This window comes from Dermochelys coriacea, chromosome 23 (genome assembly GCF_009764565.3).
Source record: "Dermochelys coriacea isolate rDerCor1 chromosome 23, rDerCor1.pri.v4, whole genome shotgun sequence".
NCBI classification, from domain to species: Eukaryota; Metazoa; Chordata; order Testudines; family Dermochelyidae; genus Dermochelys; species Dermochelys coriacea.
The window spans coordinates 6,688,430-6,716,047 of record NC_050090.1 but is presented as its reverse complement, the minus strand read 5'-3'; the positions used below and the strand labels follow the sequence as shown (position 1 = coordinate 6,716,047).

Sequence of the window (27,618 nt, the reverse complement as noted above, 5' to 3'; positions counted from 1 at the left end):
GAGACTGGGAGTGGCTGGGTCATTATACATATTGAACCTATTTCCCTATGTGAAGTATCCTCACACCTTCTTGTCAACAGTCTAAATGGGCCATCTTGATTATCACTACAAAAGTTTTTTTTTTCCTGCTAATAGCTCATCTTAACTAATTAGCTTCTTACAGTTTGTATGGCAACTTGCACCTTCTCTGTGTGTGTGTGTGTGTGTGTGTGTGTGTATATATATATATATATATATATATATATATATATAATCTTCTTACTATATGTTCCATTCTCTGCATCCGATGAAGTGGGCTGTAGGCCATGAAAGCTTATGCTCAAATAAATTTGTTAGTCTCTAAGGTGCCACAGGTACTCCTTTTCACCTTGAATGGTCCCCTGAAATATGTGTTAACTAATTACGCTAAACAATATGTTCCACCTTGTATTTAGCTGTGACACTGTGAGTACCTTTCCCAGATCTGAAGAAAAGCTCTGTGTGGCTCAAAAGTTTGTCTCTCTCAACAGCAGAAGTTGGTCCAATAAAAGACATTACCTCACCCACCTTGTATGTCCTTCCTCCAGGTCCACCACTGGTTTAGGTTTTTGTCTGCAAAATCCAGGGCTCCCAAGGCCTTCAGAGTGCGTTCCATGGCGCACGCTGCCAGCTGCAGAGAACTCACACGTCCTATACTGCCACTGTGTTTCATTACCAATGAGCAAGGTTGCATGTGTGGAACCCTGTGCACTGCTCTGTCCATGTGGCTGCATGGCTTCCTGCCTAACTCCTCACATTCCCTGCTTGCTTGGTGTCCTGCCAATACCAATGCCTCCCGGGAACCTGGGCCCTCCGCCTCCAGTTCCCCTGATCCTGGTACAGGGTTCACACTTTAAAAAGAATGTTGAAAAATTGTTATGGGGTCAGAACAAAGCTACAAGAGCAACTGGCGGTCTGAAGAACTTGACTTGCAGTCTAAGTTCCTTCTAAGCTGCACGGCCGCCCAGCAGTCTATCCAAGGCAGTGCACTTCAGGTGCCCCTCCCCGCACTGCTGTTCTGCTCCTGCCCTCTGCCTTGGATTGAGCCGCTGGGAGTCTCCTGCTTGCTGTGAAGAGCGCAGTGGGAGCAGGGGACAGAAGCTGATGTCAGGGTATTCCCCTCCCATGTATCCCATCTCCGCAGAGTGCGGGGGGGGGGGAGGGAGAGAACACAACAGGGCTCAGGAGTGAGATGTGGGACGGAGCTTGCTGGTGGCTGCTGCTGTGTCTGAACAAGCAGGCTTCAGACTAGTGAGTGCCAATCTACATAAAGGGCAGTGTACTTAAAGGGGGAATGTATGTGTCTCTTGCTCACACACCACACACTCTGTCTCTCACTCACACACAGCATGTTGGGTGCGACTCCCTCTCTCTCACACACCCCACTGTTTATTTGAGCATAAGTTTTCGTGAGCTACAGCTCACTTCATCGGATGCAACCGATGAAGTGAGCTGTAGCTCACAAAAGCTTATGCTCAAATAAATTTGTTAGTCTCTAAGGTGCCACAAGTACTCCTTTTCTTTTTTACACCCCACTGTGCGTCTCTCACACTCACCCACCATACTGTCTTTCAAACACTGTCTCTCACACACATAACATGCTGTTTCTCTCTCTCATTCACACACACACACACACCCCACACTGTGTGCCTCTCTCTCTCACAAACCCAAGATATTGAGAACACATCAAGGAATCAAATGATAAGAAATTCTTGAAATGCCTATACATGAATTCAAATGAAAACAAATGAGGAATTGGAACTGCACGTTTATGAGCATAAATTGGATCTGGTTGATATTACTAAAATCAGGTGGGGTGAGTCCATAACTGGATTGTTAAAATCAATGGCTATAACCTATTTAGGAAGGATAAAGTGGGCAAAAGGGGAGGGGAAGTGGCACTCTATCAAAAATGGCATTACTTGTTCCCGAGTCACTGAGAACCCACAGGAAAATTATCTTGAATGCTTATAGATCAATATCCTAACAGGGAAAGCACAAGATGGGGTATTAGTTGGTGCCTGCTACAGTTCACTAAATCTCATGAGAGAACAGGATGGCCAGCTCCTTATGCACCGATCTATCATGCGTAAGAGAAAAAGCTGCATACCCATGGGGAACGTCAATTGGAGTGACACACACAGGATGTCTCCCACTGCCAGTACTAAAAGGTCCTTGCAAGTTCTCAGCATGGCAGACGATGATTTCCTAACTCAAAAAGTGTTGCAGCCAACATGGAGGAATTCTTTATTAGCCCTTGTCTTAACAAATCAAGAGGGACTGATCATAGAACTAAAAATTAATGGTAGCTTAGGTACAAATGATCATGACTTGATCACATTTATAATGTGTATGCAGAATAAAGTACAGACCAGTAATATATACAGAGAGAGTTGGTACTTTAAAGTGACCAGTTTCCCAAAGCTGGAAACAATTATGAGCCAAATCATCTGGAGGAAGAATTTAATCAGAAAAATGGGAATCAAGAAGCCTAACTGAGGAAGAAGGCTGTACTGCTTAAAAACCAATCTGGTTTAGAGGGGAAATGACGGCAACTACAAAAAATAAATATATAACAAAAAGAAGAACGGGGAAGTTGATAGCAATGAATATAAATCAGAACTTAGGAACTGTAAAAAATTGATAAGGGAAGCAAAGGGACACAAGGAGACATCTATGGCCAGGAGAATGAAAGACAAGAAGGAGCTTTTGAAATATATTAGGAACAAAAAGAAGCCTGACAATGGTATTTGTTCATTAGTAGATGGAAATGGTAAAATTATCAATAATAATTCAGAAAAGGCAGCAGTGTTCAACAAATATTTCTGTATTTAGGGGAAAACATGATATAGTCTCATCATATGGTGATAACCCTCTTTCCATTCCACTACTACCTCAGGCTAGAAGCTACTAAATTCAGACATTTTTAAATTAGCAGGTCCAGATAACTTGGTTCCAAGAGTTTTAAAAGAGCTGGCTGCAGAGCTCGCTGGGGAAGTTCATGAAGACTGGCAGAACGATAATGTTGTGCCAATATTCAAAAAGGGTAAATGGGGTCACCTGAGTAAAAGGCCTGTCAGCCTGATAATGATCCTAAAGCAAATTAAAGAACGGCCAATATGGGACTTGAATTAAAGCAGGGTAATACAATTAATGCCAAGCAACATGAGTTTATGGCAAACAGAGCCACAAACTAATGTGATGCCTTTTTTGATGAGATTACAAGCTTGGTTGATAAAGGTAATAGTGTTAACAAAATATACTTAGACTTCTGTAAGGCATGTGATATGGTATTGCACAACATTGTGACTAAAAAAACCTAGAGAGATATTAACATCACACACATTAAATGGATTAAAAATTGGCTAATAGATAGGTCTCAAAATGTAATTATAAACAGAGAATCATCATCTAGTGGGGGGGGGGGGTCTCACAGGGATTTGTTCTTGGCCTTGGCCCTACGCTATTTAATATTTTTAGCAATAATCTGGAAGAAAACATAAAATCATAACTAATAAAAATTGATGACACAAAAATTGGGGGAATGGTAAATAATAAAGAGGACAGGTCACTAATTCAGAGTGATCTGGATAGGCTGGCAAACTGGGCGCAACCAATATGTGTTTTAATATGGTTAAATGTCAATGTATACATCTAAGAACAAAGAACGTCGGCCATATTTACAGAGGCAGTTACTCTGAAAAAGATTTGTGAGTCAAGGCAGATAATCAGCTGAACAGAAGTTCCTAGTGCAACACTGTGGCTAAACAATCCTTGGAGCCATAAACAGGGGAATCTCAGATAAGAGTAGAGAAGTTATTTTACTACTAGGATCGCTGTGTCCAATTCAAATGCCCCCACAATTCAAAGAGGATATTGACAAATTGGAGAGGGTTCAGAGAAGAGCCATGAGAATAAGAATTAGGGAACATATGAGAGACTCAAGGGGCTCAATCTATTTAGCTTGAAGTGAAGGTTAAGGGGTGATTTGATTACAGTCTATAGGTGAGTACACGGGGAACAAATATTTAATAATGGGTTCCTCAATCTAGCAGAGAAAGGTTTAACACACTCCAATGCCCAGAAGTTGAGGCTAGAAAAATTCACACTGGAAATAAGGCATAACTTTTAAATGGTGAGAATAATTAACCATTGGGACAATTTATCAAGGGTCACGGTGAATTCTATGTCACTGACAATTTTTCAATCAAGATTGTATGCTTTCCTAGAGGATATGGTAAAGGAATTATTTTGGGGGAAGTCCTGTGCTATACAGGAGGTTACACTACATGATCACAATGGTCCCCTCTGGCCTTGGAATCTATTAAAATACCAAAAAGAAAAGGAGTACCCGTGGCACCTTAGAGACTAACAAATTTATTAGAGCATAAGCTTTCGTGAGCTACAGCTCACTTCATCGGATGCATTTGGTGGAAAAACTTTTTCCACCAAATGCATCCGATGAAGTGAGCTGTAGCTCACGAAAGCTTATGCTCTAATAAATTTGTTAGTCTCTAAGGTGCCACGGGTACTCCTTTTCTTTTTCCGAATACAGACTAACACGGCTGCTACTCTGAAACCTATTAAAATACCAGTAGCTGACTGTATATGTAGCGAGGCCTGGCGTGTTGGTTTCTTCAGAGTTATTCCTGTGTAACAAGCCAAAGGTACAACATCAAAGACACGTTTTCAGATGAGATCTTAAGAGAGATGTTGCAGAGAGACAAGATGTCTGTTCTACCTGGCAGGTTTGGAGGTGAAGGTTGTTGCAGGGAGAGAGGTGAGATTGTGAGGAAGGGCTGAGAAGAGACACACAGGGGATAAGTTAAATCAGGGTGACTGACACAAGACTAGGGAGGAGGTGTAAGCAGAAGTCTTTTCTGGACTGGCTCTGGGATGAATGGGGATCCTGCAGAGGTGTCTGTGGATGGGTGTGTGACATTCTTTGCATTCTCTAAATACTGACACTACAAGTGAGAAGAATAACTAGTTTATTGTTCAGCTAGATTTCATAGCTGCACCATCAAGTCAATTGTTTTCTTCAAAACAACATTGTACGTCCTGCCCTAACAACCCCCACTGCCTTCAGGGGGATTGGATGGTGTCGAATCCAGGGCAGAATTTTGCCCTGATCAATAATTCTTCAGGACCATCTCCAAATTCTCATATGCCTGTTAACATTCTAAAAGTCACCTAATAAGTCTAGTATTTATATCACTATCTCGTCCTTCTTTTAAACAATGCGTTCCTGTCTCTCAATGTAAACAATACACATTTCAACATCACATACACAGAAATCAGCTATTTTTTATGTTCTGCTTCTCCAAGCAGAAGCAGCAACTTGCACTTCACTCTCCAGCAAGTGTTTACCTCCTTATACAATTATTTCTGTAAAGACTTGTGACATTTTTAATTAGTAGTGGTTTAAGAGCTTCTTAATGTATTATCTTCTTCAGATTAATTAACCTCTCCATTTTTCTCCGTTCTATCCCACAAGGACAAGTTCTAAGGGGTCATCTGCAGGAGACTTTGTATCTGTGAGCTCAGGGCGTGTTTATTAAATCAAAGGGCAGCCAACACATTATACACTTGGGAGGATTTTGGAGCTCTCTGTGCTCTTCTAATCACCTGTTTGTGGTGCAGGCACAAGGATGCACTATGTTTCCAAAGCTAAAATGATGGAAGAGTGTGTTCTTCTGAAAAATCAACGTAACTTTGTTTAATTTTCTGGTTCTCATTAATCTTATTCTCTCTTCATTCTGAGTCTTGTTTAGCTTTTTTCTTGCTGGGAAGGTTAATTTTCATTCCTCTTCTCAACAATTGAGTTGGTGACTCTCCCTTGTCTACTAATGCATAGATGGAGCTGATCTAAAGGATTGGTAGCTTCTTCATCCACTTCTTCACCATCTGTACTAAGCTCTTGTTTAGCCCATTTGATCTAAAATGGTTAGAAGTTGAAATCATATGCTTAAAATCTACACCAACTGAAAGCTGCTTAATTTCTGTGAGGGGAACATTCTGGTCTAACAGCACTGAACACCTTGGCCCATATTCTTAAAGGTATTTTGCTATTGCTCCGCCCACTGTTGCAAAGTGTGGAACTATATTCACAAAGGGATATAGGCTCATAAATCCAACATTTTAGGCTTCTCAGACATTCAAAAAATCACCACTCAGTTGCTACCTAAGCCTAAGTCCCCGCTAAGCACCTAATTTCTACCAGTTTTAAATGCTTGCTCTGCCTGATTTGGAGCAAGGACTTAAACCCAGGTTTCCCATCTTACTGGAAAATGCCCTAAACACCAAGCTATTCTGGGTTGGAGCCCTTTTCTGTTGGAGTGATTCCAGTTTGTATATTTACTAGAGCAGGAACTTGAACCTGCTGCTTCTACATCCTAGGCAAGTGTGCTAACCATCAGGCTCTTCAGCCTCTCTCTTGTGTCCTCTGGCCCCAGGAATATTTATTTAATACCAAATGGAACAGGTTCAACAGCAGAGCCAGAAAGAGCCACCCCAGAATACCCAACAGCCTGTGCACTCACTTGGGAGATGGAAGACCTTGATTCAAATCCCTGCTCCAAATCAGGCAAGGGTTTGAAAACAGGTCTCCCACCTCCCAAGCAAGTGCCAGAACTAGAGCCCTGCAAATTTGCGGGTAGTCGCTTTATATCCATGGACTGTTTCTGCGGATAGCAGTGTGGCTGTGGACACTAATTTTGTATCTGCGCAGAGCTCTGATGGTAAGAGCCGCACCCAGGGCAGGTGGAGCATCAACCGGAGCTCCCCACAGCTGAGAATCTCTCCCGCCTGTCGGTCAGATCCTTAAGGCCCAGATCAATGGGAGTACCTTTGTGGAGCTGGGTCCTAACCCCTGCCCTTTCCTGTGAATTTCACTCCTGGCTGGCTATGGTGGCTCCCTACTCAGCTTGCTGGCTTCTGAGAATCCCTTTATCAGGCACCTAACTCTCCCCATACAATGCTTGGTGAGCCTGGATGCATAATTTAGGGCTGTGAATTCCACTGGGTGGAAGGGCACTGGGGAATTAGATGTTGAAACACCTAAGTCCCCTTTGTGAATCTACCCCAAGTGACTTAGATGGCTAATTCACACTCTCAAAAGTGACAAACACTTAAGACCCAGATCCTAACTCCTATTGAAATCAATTACTTTCAATTATTTAGGCTGCTAGATCACTTTTCAAAATGGGATTTAGCCATCTAAGTCACTTAAGCCCAGATTTTTAAAGATAGTTAGGTGCTTAATTCCCAGTGGAAGTTAGACACCCTAACTACCCTTAAAAATCTGGGCCTTAGGCCTAGCACTGCTGAATGGAACACTGCCTAAATACCTTTAAAAATATGGGGTTTTAATCTGGAATTCCCTGTCTTACAAAGATACTTTCAAATGTCACATTTCAGGGTGCAAAGAGCAATAATCAGTAATGAACTTCACTTGTTCTTTGCCACATGAGAATCCATGATGTCCATTGGCATAGCTGGGCCTGAGTCAAGCAGTTCAGATCCACATTCGAACCTCCGCAAAACTTCAGGGTATTCCAATGCAGCGTTTTGATTTGGCCTCTCTCTGACCATTTGATAGCCTCTGTAGTATCAGACAGGGAATCATGGGTCTGTAGCTTGTACATCAAGTAGAACAAATAGCTTGCTCACATTTGAGAAGCCTCTGTGTTTATTTCTTTTACATATGATTCCCAAATAGCCTCCCTGTAGCATTCACTGGTAAAGTCATTCGAATATAATAGTTTTATGTCTATGAACAATCATGCCATTCATTGCTGTACATTTATTGCTGTACATTTATATCTGTAATCTCCATAGTTTCTTGCTGACTGCTGTACATTACCTTTGGCCACCCTTTCATAATTGTTTTCCCTGTTTGTGGCCTATCACTTGCTGTGAAAATGGATTACCAAGCTTATATCTCCATCTCTCTCTTCCTCAGCTTCTTTCTCTAACGCAGCAAGTATGGATAGGGCATCAGCTGGCAACACTTCATTGCTATCACACAGCTTTATTTCACATCTGTAGCTTTATCATCATATTTTGCATTCTTATAGAACAGGTAATAAGGTATAGAGACCTGGGTCTGTTTCAGCCTCTGCTTTCTGGCAAAATTTCTCCTAGCACTTAAGCAATATCCCTAACAGCTCTGTTTGTATTTGTGCATCTAGTTTCTGCATTTCTGTGACCTGAAAGCATAAACTGTAAGCTGTCAGCTTTCTTCCCACTATTGCAAAATCAAATTGTGAGGCACCTGTTAAGATTTGTATAGGCTTCAACTTGTATAGAACTTTAATACTGGCTTCTGTACAAGCATCTCTTTCAATTCCATCCAGGCTTTTCTGATAACTGCAGGACCACCTAATTTTCATTTTCTAGCAGCTCACTCAAAGCTGATGTTTTTGTAGATGATAAAGTATAATTTTAAGCCAGTCCTAAGCTGGTAGCTAAACATCTTACAGGGAGTGCAGAAAACTGCTGGAGTTCTTGCCAGGAAGAGGGAGACGGTTTGCAGCTCATTTATGGTTCCCTGGTGGCAGTGAAGTGTTGAGTCAAGACTAAAGCTTTTTTTGCATTCAGAACTGTCTCCCTGCTGGTGACTGAGCATTTTCAAATGTAGATGGTTTAACACAGTGGTTTTTAACCAGACGTGTATCTCTGGGGGTACGCAGAGGTCTTCCAGGGGGTATGTCAACTCCTCTAGATCAGTGTTTCTCAACTTGTAGGCTGCAACCCCCAGGGGGGTTGTGGGATGGGTTTAAGGGGGTTGCAAGTACAGAGCTGGCATTAGGGGATGGCAAGTAGGGCAGTTGCCTGGGGCCATGTGAAGCTAAGTTGCACGCTTCAGCCCTGGGCAGCAGGGCTCGGGCTTCAGCCCCATGTGGCGGGTCTCCGCTTCAGGGGTACAGTAGTCTGGAAAGATTGAGAACCACTGGTTTAACATACAGCTCAAAAAAATCCTTAGAGTACGTCTTCACTGCAGAGTTAGCTTGGGTCATTAAGAGCCGGGCGTGAGTGACCACCCTATAAATCCACACCCACATTACAATGTCGTCACTGGTGCTTCATTCCCCCACATGTGTTGCTAGGACTTCTAGAGCTATATACCACGGTTTTTTGTGCTGCAGTAAGATCAGCCACTCGGATTTTTTCCTAGTGAATTGTGGGAGAACTTGTCAGTCCTTCAGGGCACACAGTCTTCCAATGCCTTCCCATAATTCCACTATCAGCACTCGAGTGATTTAGCCCGCATCTTCATTGCAAATGGGCAGGTTACCAGCCCAAGTGAAAGTGGTATCCAGGCTCCAACCTGCAGCTGTAGCCAGGCCAGCTAGCTGGGACAGAAGGCACAATTAACTTGTGTGAGAGAGTTGTGTGGGAGGTGAGATTAGGGGCAACACCCGGTAAGAGCGAACTCTGCAGCAAAGACAATACTCAAGAAGTTGCAGATCAGCTGACCTCAGAGGAAAGAGTTGGATTTACTTGCTCCACAAGGACTTTGTTGTAAATGGAATCGGAGCTTTGGTCTGAAGTTCATTCCAGCAGGCTGCAAACTGAAGTGAAGCAGGTACTTTTCCAGGCCTTTTCTATGATATTGCAGGTCCATACAATTCATTTGGGCTTTAAAGAAACAATGAACAATTCCTATCAGAAACACGTTAGATCAAACAAGACAGAGAGATGCTCATACAACTGAATACTGCTGCATCTCTCCTGAGCTTAATTATCAGGTTTCTTTATCAACAATATGAAGGGGTACAACGTACAAAAAGGAAAAAGTTTCCTCCCCACTACCAACAAAACAGGGAACAAACTCCAGGTGTGTTAACTCTGGAAGGCTGTTCTGCTTTGGTCTAGTCTGCTTTTCTTAGAGGCCTCCACACCCCAGTCACTGGCCTTAGTCCACTAAGGCAAAATAAGAGTGCTCTTTCACCAAGGAAGAGAAACTCTTGCCCTGTGTGAAGGTCATACGGACTGACATTCATCACACCCACAGAACCTCAAGGCTGGGAGGTTCATTAGCAAAAGAGCCCCAGGAATGTATTTTGGCAGAGCTTGCAGACCCCACGAAAAGGGACTTTCCCCTCGCTTTTCTCCTTTCTCACACAGAGAACCAGGTCTGGGGAACACGACAGCAATATGGGATAAGTGAGGAATTCTGGCTGGGGAGTGACACAGCTCTGCTGGTGACTCACTGATATCACTTCACCTCCCTTTCTTTATTTTTAAAATGTCCCTATCTCTCAAACCTGTGGGAGGCCTACTTCATTAGTGTGTGTGAAGCACCGAGATCCTTAAATGCATTGAAGTGCACAGTATTATGAAATCAGGAGGGAGATGTAAGGAAAGTATTACATTCCCCCAGCATGCACATGCACAAGAGGGAAAGTCGCTGAACTAAAACAAAAGGTGAACTAAGTGTGAGCTTTCCCCTGTTGAGGAGCTGTGCTCGCTGTGGTTCCTACAGGAAAAGCATCTCAAAGTGCCTTGGCAGTCCCTGCTCTTTAGGATACATCCACAAACAGGAAAAGAGGAATTCTATGGCAGGCTGGAACGAGCCTGGCACCCAGGCTCAGAAGGACAAGCTGGAACGAGCCTGGCACCCAGGCTCAGAAGGACAAGCTGGAACGAGCCTGGCACCCAGGCTCAGAAGGACAAGCTGGAGCAGGTCCCACAGCCAGACTCAGAAGAACAGGCTAGAGCAGGCCACCTTGTTGCAGCAGGGGCATGTATAGATCTTGTCCCCTATGTGCGTTCTCTGGTGCTGGACGAGTGTGGAGCTCCGCGTGAAGCTCTTACCGCACTTAGAGCATTTGTAGGGCTTCTCGCCCGTGTGTGTTCTCTGGTGGCTGAGGAGGGTGGAGTTGAGGCTGAAGCATTTGCCACAGTCAGGGCATTGATAGGGTCGCTCCCCGGTGTGGCTCCGCTGATGTCTGGTTAGGGTGTAACTGCGGCTGAAGCGCTCCCAGCACTGGGTACACTGGTAGGGCTTCTCACCCGTGTGGGTTCTCTGGTGGGTCAGGAGATGCGAGTTCTGGTGGAAGCGCTTCCCGCATATGGTGCACTGGTAGGGCTTTTCGCCTGTGTGGATCCTCTGGTGCGTGATGAGGTGGGAGCTCTGGCTGAAGCTCTTCCCACACTCAGTGCATTTGTAGGGCTTTTCGCCCGTGTGGGTTCTCTGGTGCTCAATGAGGGTTGAGCTGCGACTGAAGCTCTTCCCGCACTCATTACAAATGGTCGGCTTCTCTCGCCGGTGAGTTCTCTGGTGTCTAATGAGATGTGATTTCCGGCCAAAGACCTTCCCACACTCCAGACATGCATTTGGCACCTCCCCTTTGTGGATTCTCTGCTGCTTTCCCAAAGCTCTCTCTTGGGGAGCAGACTTATCCAGTCTCTTCCCTTCAGGCTTTTGCGGCTGCTTTTCTGAGCTCTGCTGACTCTGGGAAACGTTCGATTTGGATCTTCTTGATAAAGTCCCATGAGGCTCCACTTTCTCAGGCCCTTCCGGCTGAGGACTGTCATCCTCTTCACTCTCACTTGCAATCTCATCATCTGCTAGGATAAAAAGAGAAAGTAACTGCTTGAGCTCAGGAAAAATGAACCCAGGGAAAGGGGAAATGCAAATAAATAAAACAATGCTGATAAATGTAGAAACTGGTGGCCAGGATTCTGGGCCCTTCCCAAGGGAGATAAGAGGGAAAGAGCTGTCTGAAAACCCAGAGAAAAGAAATGAAGGGAGAGGAGGGGCTCTTAACAGAAATCAGTCAGGTTGGTGGAATGCAGTGGTCTACCCTGAGGTCACGACAGCTGCTGGTTACACTAATGAACTAAAACAATGAATTTATTTGGGCATAAGCTTTCATGGGCTAAAACCCACTTGGGTTTTCACCCACAAACACTTATGCCCAAATAAATTTTAGTCTCTAAGATGGCCCAAGGACTCCTCGTTGTTTTTACTGATACAGACTAACACGGCTACCATTCTGAAACCTGTCACCATGTGAGTAATGAACTAGCATATTGATCATACTGGTTCCTTAGATTCATAGCTATTAAGGTCACATGAGACCATTAGATCATCTAGTCTGACCTCCTGCATAACACAGGCCACAGAACCTCACTCAGCAATTTCTGCATCAAGCCCATATAATCTATGGTATATATCATATCTTTTCATATCTATCATATCAAGCTATATCATATCTTTTAAAAAGATATCCAATCTTGATTTAAAGACTTCAAGTGATACAGAATCCAGCAATTCCCTAGGTAAACTCTCCCACTGGTTAATTACCCTTACTGTTAAAATAACAGCACCATATTTCTAGTTGGAATTTTTTTAGTTTCAGCTTCCAGCCACTGGATCTTGTTATTCCTTTTGATGCTAAAGAACTGTTAACTATCAGAAACTTTCTGCTCATGTACACTCCTTTATTGACAGTCTCTTTGATAAACTAAATAGAATGAGCTTCTTTAGCCTGTCACCATAAGGCAGATTTTCCAGACCTTGGCTCATTCTTGTAGCTCTATAATGAACCTTTTCTAATTTTTCAACATTCACTTTGAAATGTGGACACCACAACTGGACACAGTATCCGGTACAGGTCTCACTGACGCCATATACATAGGCAACACAACCTTCCTCCTCCTAACTGATATTCCCCTCCTTATGAATATAAGGATTGCGTTCACCCTCTAAGCTACAACATTGTACTAGTAGCTCTTGTTCAATTGTTTATCATTATTTCTAAGTCACTGCTTTCCAGGATACAGTCCCCTAGTCTATAAGTGTGACCATGATTCTTTGATCCTCAGTGTGTGATCTTGCATTTGGCTATGTTATTTACTACTCCAACAATTTGTGTCACCAGCAGGGATTTTATATTTTCTTCTGTTAGTATATAGGTCTGTTTGTTAGCCTGGGATAGAATTTGGGGTTTGACTTTTTGATACTCTTATACTAAAATGTGTAAACAAGGGACAAAGACACTGTGATGTTGCTTCTGCCTAATCAGATGGATTTGTTAGTACAATGGGAACAGATAAGAGCAGTGAAAGTGTTACTCAAGAGCACACTTTAAGATTGCCTTGAGATAGGGGTTGAGGCAAAGTCAAGCAACCAGTCAGGAGGGGCAATGGGTCTTGGGAGGGGAGGGGAGGTATAAAACACTAAAAGACCAGAGAAATGCCCATCCCTGACCGGAGCACAACCTCACTCCTTGCCCCTCCCATGGGGTACAAAAGGGGTGGGATGAAGACCCCAGATCCAAAATGGAACATGACCATAAGTTGTAATGTGTGGGACTGTGGGTGTGCATTGCAGGTAGATTTGGGCCTCTAAGGAGGAGGAGATGGGAATAGGGGGAATGGGAAATGAGAATGGGGAACAGGGACACAAGCAAGGCTCTGCGGTGTCAGAGCTGGGAAGTGGGACATTGAGTAAATGCTCTGCAGTGACAGAGCTGGGAATGGAACACTGGGAAACAGACTCTGCAGACGTTTAGATCTATGGTCATGTTTGCTTGGAACTAACCCCAATAAACATCACATTGGCTGCACTTTGTACTTCTGGTCTTCTGCTTTCTGTCTGCGTGACAAGAACGAGGGGAGGGGTAAAGGGAAATCCCTCTAACAACTTCCACTTCATTGATAAAGATATTGAATAGTACTGGGCCAAGAACAAAGCCCTGTGGGACTCCACTAGAAACAGCTGACTGGATGATGATTTCCCATGTACATTTTGATGTCCATCAATTAACCAATTTTTAATCCTTTTAATATGGGCTACAATGATTTTGTATAATGCCTTTTATTTATTTATTTATTAAATCACAATGTCACAGACTTGAAGGTCAGAAGGGACCACCTATGACTATCCTGTCTGACCTCCTGCATGTTACAAGCCACAGAACTTCGCCCACCCACTCCTTTAATAGACCCATAATCTCTGGCTGAGTTAAAGACTTTCAGAGAATCCACCATTTATTCTAGTTTAAACCAGCAAATGACCCATGCCCCGTGCTGCAGAGGAAGCCAAAAAAAAAAAAAACCAACCCCATCTCACCTGGGGGGAAAATTCCTTCCCGACCCCACATCTGGCAGTCAGTTGGACCCTGAGTATTTCAGCAAGAACCAACAGCCAGACACCTGAGAAAGAATTCTCTATAGTAACTCAGAGCCCTACCCATCTAGTGTCCCACCACCAGCCATTGGGGATATTTGCTACCAGCAGTCACAGATGGGCCACATGGCATCGTAGGCAGTCTCCTCATACCATACCCACCATAAACTTATCAAGCTTAGTCTTGAAGTCAATTAAGTTTTTTAGCCCCACTGCTCCCCTTGGAAGGCTGTTCCAGAAGTTCTCTCCTCTGATGACAGGTTTCAGAGTAGCAGCCGTGTTAGTCTGTATTCGCAAAAAGAAAAGGAGTACTTCTGGCATCTTAGAGACTAACAAATTTGTTAGTCTCTAAGGTGCCACAAGTACTCCTTTTCTCCTCTGATGGTAAGACACCTTCATCTAATTTCAAGCCTATCCTTGCTGATGGCCAGTTTAGCCATTTTTTCTTGTCTCAACACTGGCACTTAATGTAAATAACTCCTCTCCCTCTCTGGTATTTATGCCTCTGATGTATTTATAGAGAGCAATCATATGTCCCCATAGCCTTTGTTTGGTTAGGCTAAACAAGCCAAGTTCTTTGAGTCTCCTCTCATAAGGTAGGTTTTCCACTTCTCTGATTATCCTAGTAGCCTTTCTCTGCACCTGTTCCAGGCTGAATTCATTTTTCTTAAATATGGGAGACCAGAACTGCACACAGCATTCCAGATGAGGTCTCACCAATGCCTTGTATAATGGTGCTAACACTTCCCTATCTACTGGAAATACTTTGCCTGATGCATCCTAGGACTGCATTACCCTTTCTCATGGCCACATCACATTTGTGGCTCATAGTCATCCTGTGATCAACCAACAGACCCACGTCTTTCTCCTCTGTTGCTTCCAGCTGATACGTCTCCAGTTTATAGCAAAAATTCTTGTTGTTAGTCCCTAAGTGCATGACACTGTGATATTAAATTTAGTTCCATTTCTATTACTCAAGTTTTCAAGGTCATCCAGATCTTCCTGTATGATATTCCGGTCCTCCTCTGTATTGACAATACGTCCCAATTTATCCACTTTTTGTGCCAAGCTCATGAATGAAAATGTTAAGTAAGATTGGTCCTAAGACTGATCCCTGAGGAATTCCACTCGTAACCTCCCTCAAGTCTGACAGTTCACCTTTCAGTATGAACCATTGTACTCTTTTCTTTAACCAGTTCCTTATTCACCTTTCAATTGTCATATTAATCCCCATCTTCTCCAATTTAATTAATAATGTCTCCAGTGGAACTGTATCAAATGTCTTACTGAAATCCAGGTAGATTAGATCTACTGTATTTTCTTTGTCTACAAATTCAGTTATCTTCTCAAAAAAACAAATCAGGTTGGTCGAGAATTATTTACCTTTTATAAAACCATGTTGTATTTTAGCCCAATTACTGTTTACCTTTGTCCTTAACTAGTTTCTCTTTCAAAATTTGTTCCAAGACATACATTATAGAAGTCTAAGTATATTATGACAATACAAGGATCTTTATAAACCAAATATGTAATGTCATCAAAAAATGATAAAACTTATTTGACAAGACCTATTGTTAAGACTGTGATGGGTTCAGTCACAGAGACCCCCTTGGGACTGTCACCTATTGTGCCGAAACTACCTCTGAGCCCGTTTTCTTTGCCAGCTTGGGACTCCAGAACCCTGTCTTGTTGAGCCAGACATGCTAGCCTGCTGCAACACAGACCCAGGGTCTGACCTACGCCCCCAAAGCTGCAGACTTAACTGAAAACAGTTCAGCAAGTACTCCCGTGTCCAACACCCAGCTCCCAATGGGATCCAAACCCCAAATAAATCCGTTTTACTCTGTATAAAGCTTATACAGGGTAAACTCATAAAGTGTCCGCCCTCTATAACACTGATAGAGAGATATGCACAGCTGTTTGCTCCCCCAGGTATTAATCACTTACTCTGGGTTAATTAATAAACAAAAGTGATTTTATTAAGTGTAAAAGTAGGATTTAAGTGGTTTCAAGTAATAACAGACAGAACAAAGTAAGTTACCAAGCAAAATAAAACAAAACACACAAGTCTAAGCCTAATACATTAAGAAACTGACTATAGGTAAATCTCACCCTCAGAAATTAATCTTCTTTTACAGACTAGACTCCTTCCTAGTCTGGGCCCAATCCTTTCCCGTGGTACAGTCCTTGTTAGTTCCAGCTCAGGTGGTAACTAGGGGATTTCTCATGACTGGCAGCCTTCTTTGTTCTGTTCCACCCCCTTTTATAGCTTTGGCACAAGGCGGGAATATTGTCTCTCTCGGTCCCCACCCCTCCTTTTAAATTGAAAAGCACCAGGTTTAAGATGGATTCCAGTACCAGGTGACATAGTCACATGTCCTGTGAGACCCCAACCCTCCATTCTTCCCAGCCTGACTCACAGAAATGCAGGAAGGCTTGCAAGTAAACAGAGCCATTTACAACCAATTGTCCTAGTCAATGGGGGTCATCAAGATTCTAAACCACCATTAATGACCCACACTTTCCATAATTACAATAGGACTTCAGAGTTATACTTCATATTTCTAGTTTTAGATACAAGAATGATACATACATACAAATAGGATGACCACACTCAGTAAATTATAAGCTCTGTAATGATATCTTACAAGAGACCTTTTGCATAAAGCATATTCCAGTTACATCATATTGACACACACAAACATATTTTTATAAAGCATGTGGAGTGCAAAGTCACACCCCCCTCCTGAACATACTGCCGGAGTCTTGGACACTGTCCGTGGTGGAGGCAGTACATGTAAAACCTGTTTGTCTCTGGTTACACACCTTTCCAGTACCTTTAAACCCTGTGATGTCATTCCTAGGTGTTCTCGTGAAGTTTTGGGTTCCTGGTCCCTGAAAACATGTTGAGGGTGGGGGAACAGTATTGCTAACAGAATGCAGACAGCATTCTGGAGTGCAACATCCCAAAGGCTACATTTTAGTCACAGGTATTTTTAATAAAAGTCATGGATAGGTCACAGGCAGTAAACAAAAATTCACGGCCTGTGACCTGTCTATGACTTTTACTATGTATCCCTAACTAAAACTTGGGCCAGGGGACTGCACGTGCTCGAGGGGATGGGATGGGGGTGCTGCGGGTGCTGGTGGCCCAGGACCTCTGCTGGTGCTGGGGAGGAGGAGGGCAGCGATGCGTAGCCTGGGACCCCCACTGGTACTGGGGGGTTTGGGGGTTGGCGGGGCTGGCAAGCTCCCTATCCAGCATGTCCCTGTAGCTTGGGGCTCCGTGTGCTGCTCCCGCCACAAACACCAGCTCTGCAGCTCCCATTGGCCAGGAACTGCAGCCAATGGGAGCTGTGGGGGCAGTGCCTGCGGGTGTGGGTAGTGCGTGGAGCCACCCTGGCCGCTCCGCCTAGGAACTGCAGGGACATGGCGGTGGGAGCCAGGGATTGCCACTGCCACCCCCCCTCCCCAGCCAAATGCTGCCACGCACTGCAACTCACTGCCCCATCCCTGAGCCCCCTCCCACACACCCAAACCGCTGCTGCTAGCCCAGCCCCTGAGCCAGCACTGGCTGTTGCCGAAGTCATGGAGGTCACGGAAAGTCATGGAATCTGTGACTTCTGTGACAGACACACAGCCTATTATCCATAAAACCATGTTATGCTACAATCCTTTCATTATTTATTGAGTCTCATATCAGCCTTTCCATGATTTTGTTTGGGACAATGTCACACGAACTAGCCTATATAGTTCATAGATTGCAAGACAAGATGAGACCATTGTGATCATCCAGTCTGGCCTCCTGCACAACACAGGCCAGAGAACCAGGCCAAATGATCATATAATTTAGAAAAATATCCAATCTTGATTTAAAAATTGCCATTGATGGAGAATGCATCACAACCCTCAGTAAATTGTTCCAATGGTTAATTACCCTCATTGTTTAAAATGTATGCCAATTTCCAGTCTGAACTTGTCTAACTTCAACTTCCAACCATTGGATTGTGTTATTCCTTTCTCTGTTAGATTGTTCCCCATGTAGGCACTTATAGACAGTAATCAAGTTGCCCCTTAACTACTCTTTGTTAAACTAAACAGATTGAGCTTGGAGTCTGTCACTATAAGGCAGGTTTTCTAATCCTTTAATCATTCTCATGGCTCTCCTCTGGACCTTCTCCAATTTATCGACATCCTTCCTGAATTGTGGACACCAGAACTAAATGCAGTATTCTAGCAGTGGTCACACCTGTGACAAATACAGAGGTAAAATAGCTTCCCTACTGCTGCTCAAGATTTCCTAGTTTATGTATTCTAGGATCACATTAGCCCTTTTAGTCACAGCATTGCAGTGGGAGCTCATGTTCACCTGATCATCTACCACCACCACCACATCTTCGTTAAGTCAACATTAATGGTTCAGAGAGCTCATCACTTAATTGTTTTAATTACAAATTGTTGGTCCTGCTGGTGTAAACATGTCTAATAGTTGCTGTTTAACATCCTCCCTAGCTACTGATAGAATATAAAGTATTTCATTATCACGCTAAGCTGTGAATACATCATTCTACTCCTTTCTAAATACAGAACAGAAACATTTATTGATACTTCTGCCTTTTCCGTATTATGATTGACAGTATTGCTTTCTTCAGGATCTATATCCTTTGTAGAATTTTGTTCCTGACAGACAGATAGATATAAATAAATCTCGTTGTCCTATTATCCTGGCTACATATTTTTCATTGATCCCTTTAGTTTCCTTTATCATCTGCATTTCCTAACTGCAGACTAGGATTCTTTGCCAACAATTTACTCATTTTTTCTTGTATCAGTTTTTTACTGCTGCTTTCATTTCCCTTCTTTATCTGGATTTGTTTATTTCATTTTTAACCCCTTTTAGCCTTAAAATCTATGAACAAGATGAAGTGGAGTTTGCAATAGCTTTGCTGGAATTCCAGCTTTATACTTGGCAGGGAGATGTTTTCTCAGTTGGTTTAACTTCTTCCTCACCTGTGTGGGTGTCTTTTGAGAGTTTCCTTTCCGTGAAGTCCTGGAAACTTGGGACCCATAGGTCTTCCCATTTTGCCATTTGGATGAGCACAGCAGAGTCAGCGATTCCACTCACTGCAAAGCAAAGAAGTCTGTTCAGTATTCCCCAAATAGATTTTACCTGCCGTGGCCCATGATGTAGGCTCGTCCCTTTCATGAGTGGAGGTTGATATGTATTTGCATAAATGGGAAAATGGATAGAGAAACTAGGCATTGCTAAACTTGATCAGACTCGAGGTCCATCGAGTCCAGTTCCCAGTCTATGCCAGTAGCCAGGAAAAGATGGGTTTTTTTGGTGTAAGAACTGCACAGTAAGGATGGTGTAAGAACCCCACAGTAGCAGATATAGGACAATTTGCCCCCACCCTTCCAATAGGTCTCACAGAAATGTAGGGCTGGAAGGGATCTAAAGGGTTCATTTAGTTCAGCTCAGCCCCTCCCCAGCCCCCCCCCCATGCAGGGCCAGGTATACCTAGACCATCCCTGACAAGGGTTTGTCCAGCCTGTTCTTAAAAACGAACCTTGGAAGCCTGTTCCAATACTTAACCACCCTTATAGTTAAAGTATTTCCTAATATCCGACCTAAAACTTCTTTGCTGCAGATTAAACCAATTACTTTTTGTCCTATCTTCAGTCGACATGGAGAACAATTGATCATGATCCTCTTTATAACAGCCCTTAATATATTTGAGGACTTCTCACATTTCCACTGTCTTCTTTTCCCAAGACTAAACATGCCCAGATTTTTCCCCCCAACATTTCCTCATAGGTCAGCCTGTCTAAACCTTTTATCATTTTTGTTGCTCTCCTCTGGAGTCTCTCCAATTCAAGTGTGGTGCCCAAAACTGGACACGATATTTCAGCTGAGTAGAGCAGAACAACTACCTCCAGTGTCCTACATACAGCACTCCTGTTAATACACCCCAGAATGATATTAGTGTTGTTTGCAACTGCATGACATTGTTGGCTCATGTGATGATCTCCTACGATATCCAGATCCTTTTCTGAAGTACTACCACCTAGCCAGTTATTCCCCTGTTTGTATTTGTGCATTTGATTTTTCCTTTCTGAGTGTAGTACTTTGCACTTATCTTTATTGAATTTCATCTTACTGATTTCAGACTCCAGTTTGTCAAGGTCATTTTGAATTCTAATCCTGTCCTTCAAAGTGCTTGCAACCCCTATCAGATTGGTGTTGCCTGAAAATTTTATAAGCATACTATCCACTCCATTCTCCAAATCATGAATGAAAATGTTGAATAGTACTAGACCCAGGACAATGTTATCCCAGTCTGACAATGAAACACCGATAACTAGTCTGAGTTTTGTCTTTCAACAAGTTGTGCACCACCTTACAGTAAATTAATCTAGACCACATTTCCCTAGTTTGCTTATGGGAATGTCATGTGGGACTGTGTCAAAAGTTAAGCTATCTACTCTTTGCTCTTAAGCAAAGTAAGCAGTCATGGGATAAGAGGGAAGGGCCTTTCATGGATCAGTAAACAGTTAAAAGACAGGAAACAAAAGGTAGGGATAAATGGACAGTTTACACAGTGGAAAGAGGTAAATAGTGGGGTCCTCCAAGGACTGGGACAAGTGCTGTTCAACATATTTATAAAAGATCTGAAAACAGAGGTGAACACTGCACTGCAGACAATACAAAATAACTGAAGATAGTTAAGTCCAAAGCTGACTGCAGAGTTACAAAGGGATCTCACAGAACTGGGTGACTGGACAACAAAATGGCAAATGAAATTCAATGTTGGTAAGCGCAAACTGCTCACTGGAAAATATAATCCCAACTACATATACAAAATGTGGCAGTCTAAACTATTTGTTAACACTCAAGAAAAAGATCTTGGAGTCACTATGGAGTTCGTTTAAACATTCGCTCCATGTGTCGCCGCAGTCAAAAAAGCTAGCAGAATGTTAGGAACCATTAGGAAAGGGATAGATAATAAGACAGAAAATAGCCTAATGCCACTACATAAATCCATGATACACCCACACGTTGAATACTGCATGCAGTTCTGGTAGTCTCATCTCAAAAAAGATGTATTACAATTGGAAAAAGTACAGAGAAAGGCAACAAAAATGATTAGGGGTATAGAACAGCTTCCATCTGAGGAGAGATTTAAAAGACTGTTCATCTTAGAAAAGAGATGACTAAGGGGGAATATGATAAAGATCTATAAAATCTTGAATGGTGTGGAGAAAGTGAATAAGGAAGTGTTATTTATCCCTTCACACAAAAAAAGAAGCCAATGAAATTAACAGGCAACAGATTTTAAAATAACATAGAGAAGTACTTCTTCACACAATGTTCAGTCAACTGTGGAACTCATTGAAAATGGATATCGTAAAGGCCAAAAGTATAACTGAGTTCAAAAAAGAATGAGATAAGTACATCAATGGCTATTAGACAAGATATAAAGGACCCAACCCCATGCTCTGGGTGTCCCTAAACCAGTGATTGCCATAAACTGGGACTGGACAAGAGAGGATGGATTACTTGATAATTGCCCTGTTCTGTTCATTCCCTCTGAAGCATCTGGCACCAGCCCCTGTCGGAAGACAGGATACCGGGGTAGATGGACCATTGATCTGACACAGTATGGCCATTCTTATGTTCCATAGGCCATAACCCCATTAAAGAAGGAAATTAATTTGTTTTGGCATGATTTGTTATTGACAAATCCATGTTGGCTATTACTTGTTACCCTATTTTCCTCTAGGTGTTTACAAATTGTTTAATAATGTATTCCTGTATCTTTCCAGGTATCAAAGTTAGACTGACTGATCTATAAATCCTCATGTCCTATTTGTTCCCTCTTTTAAAGATGGGCACAAACCTAATGCCTTTCTCCAGTCTTTGGGACCTCATCCCTTCTCCACAAGCTCTTGAAGATAATCACTAATGGTTCTCTAAGATTGCTTCATCTAGTTCAGGGTGGCCAACCTGAGCCTGAAAAGGAGCCAGAATTTACCATTGTACATTGCCAAAGAGCCACAGTAATCATCCATAGGCTTGATCCTAAGGGTACATGATCCATCCCATCATCCATCGGCTTACAGTACATTTCATCAGTCCCTGCCAACTTGAATACATCTAACTTATCTAAATATTCTTTAACTTGTTCTTTCCCTATTCTGACTTGTGTACCTTCCCCCTTGTTGTTAAAATTGCATTAAGCATCATAAGGCAACTTTCTACAATATCCGTGGGAGACCATATTGTATTAAGTGTTGTGGCAGGTTGCCACAGTCAATGAGGCCTACAAAATAATGTGTTTAAAACAATTCTATAAACTCTGCTATCCTGACCTAAAACCAGGGTTAGGGGACAAAGATCATAGAGATAAAACTGTAGTTGGGAAACTGGCAGGCCATTATGTGGAGCGTCAGCCTGGGTTTGATAGAAAACCTAACAATGAAGGAATGGGATCAGATCACAGGGACTAAGCGCAAGCAGAGGCCCAGATGTGGCAGCAGGGAAGCCCTGGGATGGGTGGGAAAAAGCAGTGTCTCATCTGTGATCAGCCATGTCAATTTGCCCGGGACTGCCTGCTCCGCACAGTGCAGTGCTCAAAAAGCCAGCTGCAACCCCAACCTCACAGAGTTAACCGGGTGACAATCTCCAGAGGGAGGGAGTCACATAGTACACTGATGGCATACAATGTTCATGCTGAGCCAGTCACACCCCAAACTACTGCCCCATGTGTCATGCTGCACCCTCTTAGGTGCAGACCCATTGGACCCTCAGTGGGATGGAAGGTGGCAGTCAATGGGGAGACATTCATTGAATGGAGAGATACCAGGACCAGGAGAGATACCAAGAGAGATAGTTAAGCTCCATGTCCTGAAACCCCATCAAATGCTCTCAGGGTGTGAAATGTGGCTAAAAACTCCTGGTATAAGAGCCTTCACTCAACCTACACCACAGGTTTCTATACAGACTCAGGAAGGCTTGGGGCACAAGGGGTAGGTGTATTGTCAGATATTCCATATTCTTTGCTTTGGGGAATAATATGGCTCTAAAAACAGAAGGGATGAATCAGACCCCCTCTGCTAACTCCAGGCCTTCAAGGGACTGTGTTATCATAGAATATAATCATATTATTATATGAGAAACCACTGAGCTATCTCTCCCCTCCCCCCAAGCCCGCCATGCTAACAGGAGTAGCTGAAAAGGTGGTGTTGGGGGTGGGAGAAAGGAAGGGTCATATTCACCCTGCCAGTATCAAGAGGAATCAGGTTACTTTCTCAGCATATGCAAACAAATACCTGAGGAGAGGGTGGGTGAGATAGCCGCCTACTCCAGGGGAGTGAGGAGACCTACTGAATTAAAGGGAAACCCTCTGGTTCCTGAAGCCCAGGCCAGGGAAATAACTTCTCTGACTACTCTTACCAGGGAACCAGAGGAAGTACAGAGCATGGGGATGGCAGTGCCTCCAGCCAAAAGTAGGGACACTGAAGCAGCTGCAGTGCACTGCTCAATCTATCCAAGGGTGGAAAATGCCCAAGTGTAAGACAACTGCTTGGGAGATGACAACAGTAATACAACCAGCAAAGGGGAAATTCTCCCCAGAGTATATGAGTGCCTGATGGTCTATGAAAATGTAAAGGACCCTGAGGCTGGTGGAGGAAAATCTGTTGCACTCCTTGACTCAATATACAAAGATGAAAAGGCCACCCCATTGGGACGGGGGATCAATACTCCTCCCATTCCCCCACAGAAGCTGAGGTAAAGCCACAAGAGTCCCCGGGGCCCCAACCTCTGAGGAGGTGGCCAGAAAGGAATTTGGCTATGGGGGATGTTTCAAGACTCTCTCTTGTCCAACCCCTCTGTTGTTAAAGCAATGCCTGGTTGAGAGCTGCTTCACAGGGAGGCATCCCTGCTTTATTTCTCTCTTTTGTCCAAAGAATACACAGGGACTCAACCCACTGCCAGAGGAGCTGATACCTTGAGGGACAACGAGACACCACACACCTCCCTAAAAACCAGATGGAAGGTGGGGGTGGGAGGACCAGGTCTCAAGTTCACACCCAAAGGTTTTGGGGGAACAAGGGCAAGAGGGGGAAAGCAGGAGCTTCACCCTGTAGGTTCTAACAGGAGAAATTATATAGGATGATTGTTAAACAACTGTACATGCATAGGTGAAATATTAATTTATGAAAGGTAATGGCTTAAACTCCATTCAGGGAATAAACCTGTGGATTCCTCTAGGATGCCAGTCAAGCACCACAGTTACACCCACTTATTTAGGGAGGAGATGAGACAGACAAGGCAACTTGCTACAATATCTATGGACGACCATATCATATTAAGTATATAAATGGTTTATGTATCATTATGGGCCAGGGATTGTATACACTCCATGGTGGGGAGATGGATACCACAGCTCCTCCAGGAAAACAGTAATAAATGATTAAGGTAAATCGCTCATGTTATAACATCTCCAGAGAGGTACCACCTCCTAGGGAAGCTCATATATTCTGATTCAAACCAGATTCTACACAGATCAACAGACAAAAAAGGGACTTCTGGATAAGTAGCCCAATAAATAGTAACTCCCCCCACCTTTTAGCTAAAGAATAAACGTTCTTGCTTAGAAAGAGCTGTGTGATTGCTTTCTCTCCAAGGACTATGAAAGTGAAGACAGGCAGATGGTTTGCTGGGGACATCACAGTGTAATCTAGGTTTCAGAGTAGCAGCCGTGTTAGTCTATATTTGCAAAAAGAAAAGGAGGACTTGTGGCACCTTAGAGACTAACAAATTTATTAGAGCATAAGCTTTCGTGAGCTACAGCTCACTTCATCGGATGCAGTGTAATCTAGGGAGCTGTGCAGCCTTAAAACCCCTGGTCAAGAGAGAATAAGACATGCATGTCTTCTTCCAAAAGAGGTGATGTCTCAGAGCCAGAAACTTTTAAGCGGGTGCCTTGAGGGACCACAGAGAGGGAGTACAGGTGTAGTTACCCTGAAACTGACAATCTGGTCACAAGTAATCATCTTAGTGAAGAATGACGCAAAACACAAATTAAACATCTCAGCCTTCTTGATGTCACCTGTTATTCGCTTCCCTTCCCTGCTATGCAGCGGACCTACACTTTCCTTCACCTTCCTCTCCCTCTTAATGTATTTTTAGGTTTCAGAGTAGCAGCCGTGTTAGTCTGTATTCGCAAAAAGAAAAGGAGGACTTGTGGCACCTTAGAGACTAACTTAGAGACTAATAAATTTGTTAGTCTCTAAGGTGCCACAAGTCCTCCTTTTCTTTTAATGTATTTTTAGAAACTCCTCTTGTTACCTTTGCATGTCCCTGGCTAGGCATAACTCATTTCCTGCCTCAGCCTGTCCGGTTTTGTCCCTGTAGGCTTGCGCTATTCTTCTCCACATCCCCTTAGCCATCTGCCCCATATGGCCACTTTTTGTAGGATTCCTCTTTGATGTTCAGCTCATTCCCACGCGCCTCATGGAGCCATAGCGGCCTCCCCTTGCCGCTCCTTCCTTCCGATCCGGGCCCATTTGCCCCCTCCTCTGCCAGACCATCGCTCCGTCTCCTTACCTAAGTGGGCGCGGGGGGAGGGGGGCGCCCCGGCAGACCGAGGGGGGGGAGGGGCGACCGAGGGAGAGGGGAAGGGGGGCGCCCCGGCCCGGACCCCGGCAGACCGGGGGGGGGCCCCCCCCGCAGGCGCCCTTTCACGAGGGAGGCTCCCACCATGGCCGGCCCCCAGAGGGGCCCCCGCCGTTACCGCCCCCCGGGTGCTCGCCCCGCCCCCACTCACCGCTCCAGCGGCGGGGCCCTGCGCGCAGGGCTAAGGGCCGGGGGCCTCCGAGGTCCCGGAAGCGGCTTTGGAGCGCGACTTCCGGTGACGGCCGGAAGCTCCAACAGCGCGACCCCGCCCAGCTGCGGTGCCGGACTTAACCCGTCACGCGCCGGAGACCCCGGGACGCGGCTTGAGCCTCCCCGGAGCCCGGCGCTGGGGCGGCCCCAGACCTCCCCAGGGGGCCGCTGTGTGTCCCCGGAGCCCGGCGCTGGGGCGGCCCCAGACCTCCCCAGGGGGCCGCTGTGTGTCCCCGGGGCTGGGGCGGCCCTAGACGTCCCCAGGGGGCCGCTGTGTGTCCCCGGGGCTGGGGCGGCCCTAGACCTCCCCAGGGGGCCGCTGTGTGTCCCCGGAGCCCGGGCTGGGGCGGCCCTAGACCTCCCCAGGGGGCCGCTGTGTGTCCCCGGGGCCCCGGGCTGGGGCGGCCCCAGACCTCCCCAGGGGGCCGCTGTGTGTCCCCGGAGCCCGGGCTGGGGCGGCCCTAGACATCCCCAGGGGGCCGCTGTGTGTCCCCGGAGCCCCGGGCTGGGGCGGCCCTAGACATCCCCAGGGGGCCGCTGTGTGTCCCCGGAGCCCCGGGCTGGGGCGGCCCTAGACATCCCCAGGGGGCCGCTGTGTGTCCCCGGAGCCCCGGGCTGGGGCGGCCCTAGACATCCCCAGGGGGCCGCTGTGTGTCCCCGGAGCCCCGGGCTGGGGCGGCCCTAGACATCCCCAGGGGGCCGCTGTGTGTCCCCGGAGCCCCGGGCTGGGGCGGCCCTAGACATCCCCAGGGGGCCGCTGTGTGTCCCCGGAGCCCCGGGCTGGGGCGGCCCTAGACGTCCCCAGGGGGCCGCTGTGTGTCCCCGGGGCTGGGGCGGCCCTAGACATCCCCAGGGGGCCGCTGTGTGTCCCCGGGGCTGGGGCGGCCCTAGACCTCCCCAGGGGGCCGCTGTGTGTCCCCGGGGCCCCGGGCTGGGGCGGCCCCAGACCTCCCCAGGGGGCCGCTGTGTGTCCCCGGAGCCCGGCGCTGGGGCGGCCCTAGACCTCCCCAGGGGGCCGCTGTGTGTCCCCGGGGCTGGGGCGGCCCTAGACATCCCCAGGGGGCCGCTGTGTGTCCCTGGAGCCCCGGGCTGGGGCGGCCCCAGACCTCCCCAGGGGGCCGCTGTGTGTCCCCGGGGCTGGGGCGGCCCTAGACCTCCCCAGGGGGCCGCTGTGTGTCCCTGGAGCCCCGGGCTGGGGCGGCCCCAGACCTCCCCAGGGGGCCGCTGTGTGTCCCCGGAGCCCCGGGCTGGGGCGGCCCTAGACCTCCCCAGGGGGCCGCTGTGTGTCCCGGGAGCTTGAGGCTGGGGCGGCCCTAGACGTCCCAAGGGAGTTGCTTGTGTGCAGGGCCGGCTCTAGGATTTTTACCGCCCCAAGCAAAAAAAAAATGTTGGCTGCCCCTGCTTTTTTTCCTTGCCCCCCGCCCCCGGCTCCGCCCCAACTCCGCCCCTTCCCCAAATCCCCGGCTCTGCCGCCTCCCCCGGGCGTGCCACATTTCTTCTTGATACAGCACCAGGAACCTGATTTAGATCTACAGGGCAACATCTCCCTCCAGACCCATGGTGT

The 27,618-nt window shown here is 45.6% G+C and overlaps 1 protein-coding gene across 1 annotated transcript; it reads right to left on the bottom strand.

Moving 5' to 3' along the window:
* Positions 1-4,992: 4,992 nt before the first annotated feature.
* Positions 4,993-26,097, bottom strand: LOC119847415 (gastrula zinc finger protein XlCGF7.1-like). Its single transcript, XM_043501700.1, has 3 exons — positions 25,996-26,097; positions 19,172-19,285; positions 4,993-11,595 (listed from the first exon to the last, which is right to left on the bottom strand). Exons 2-3 carry the CDS (start codon positions 19,248-19,250, stop codon positions 10,724-10,726), a joined length of 951 nt encoding a protein of 316 aa, XP_043357635.1. The 5' UTR covers positions 19,251-19,285; positions 25,996-26,097; the 3' UTR covers positions 4,993-10,723.
* Positions 26,098-27,618: the final 1,521 nt, after the last annotated feature.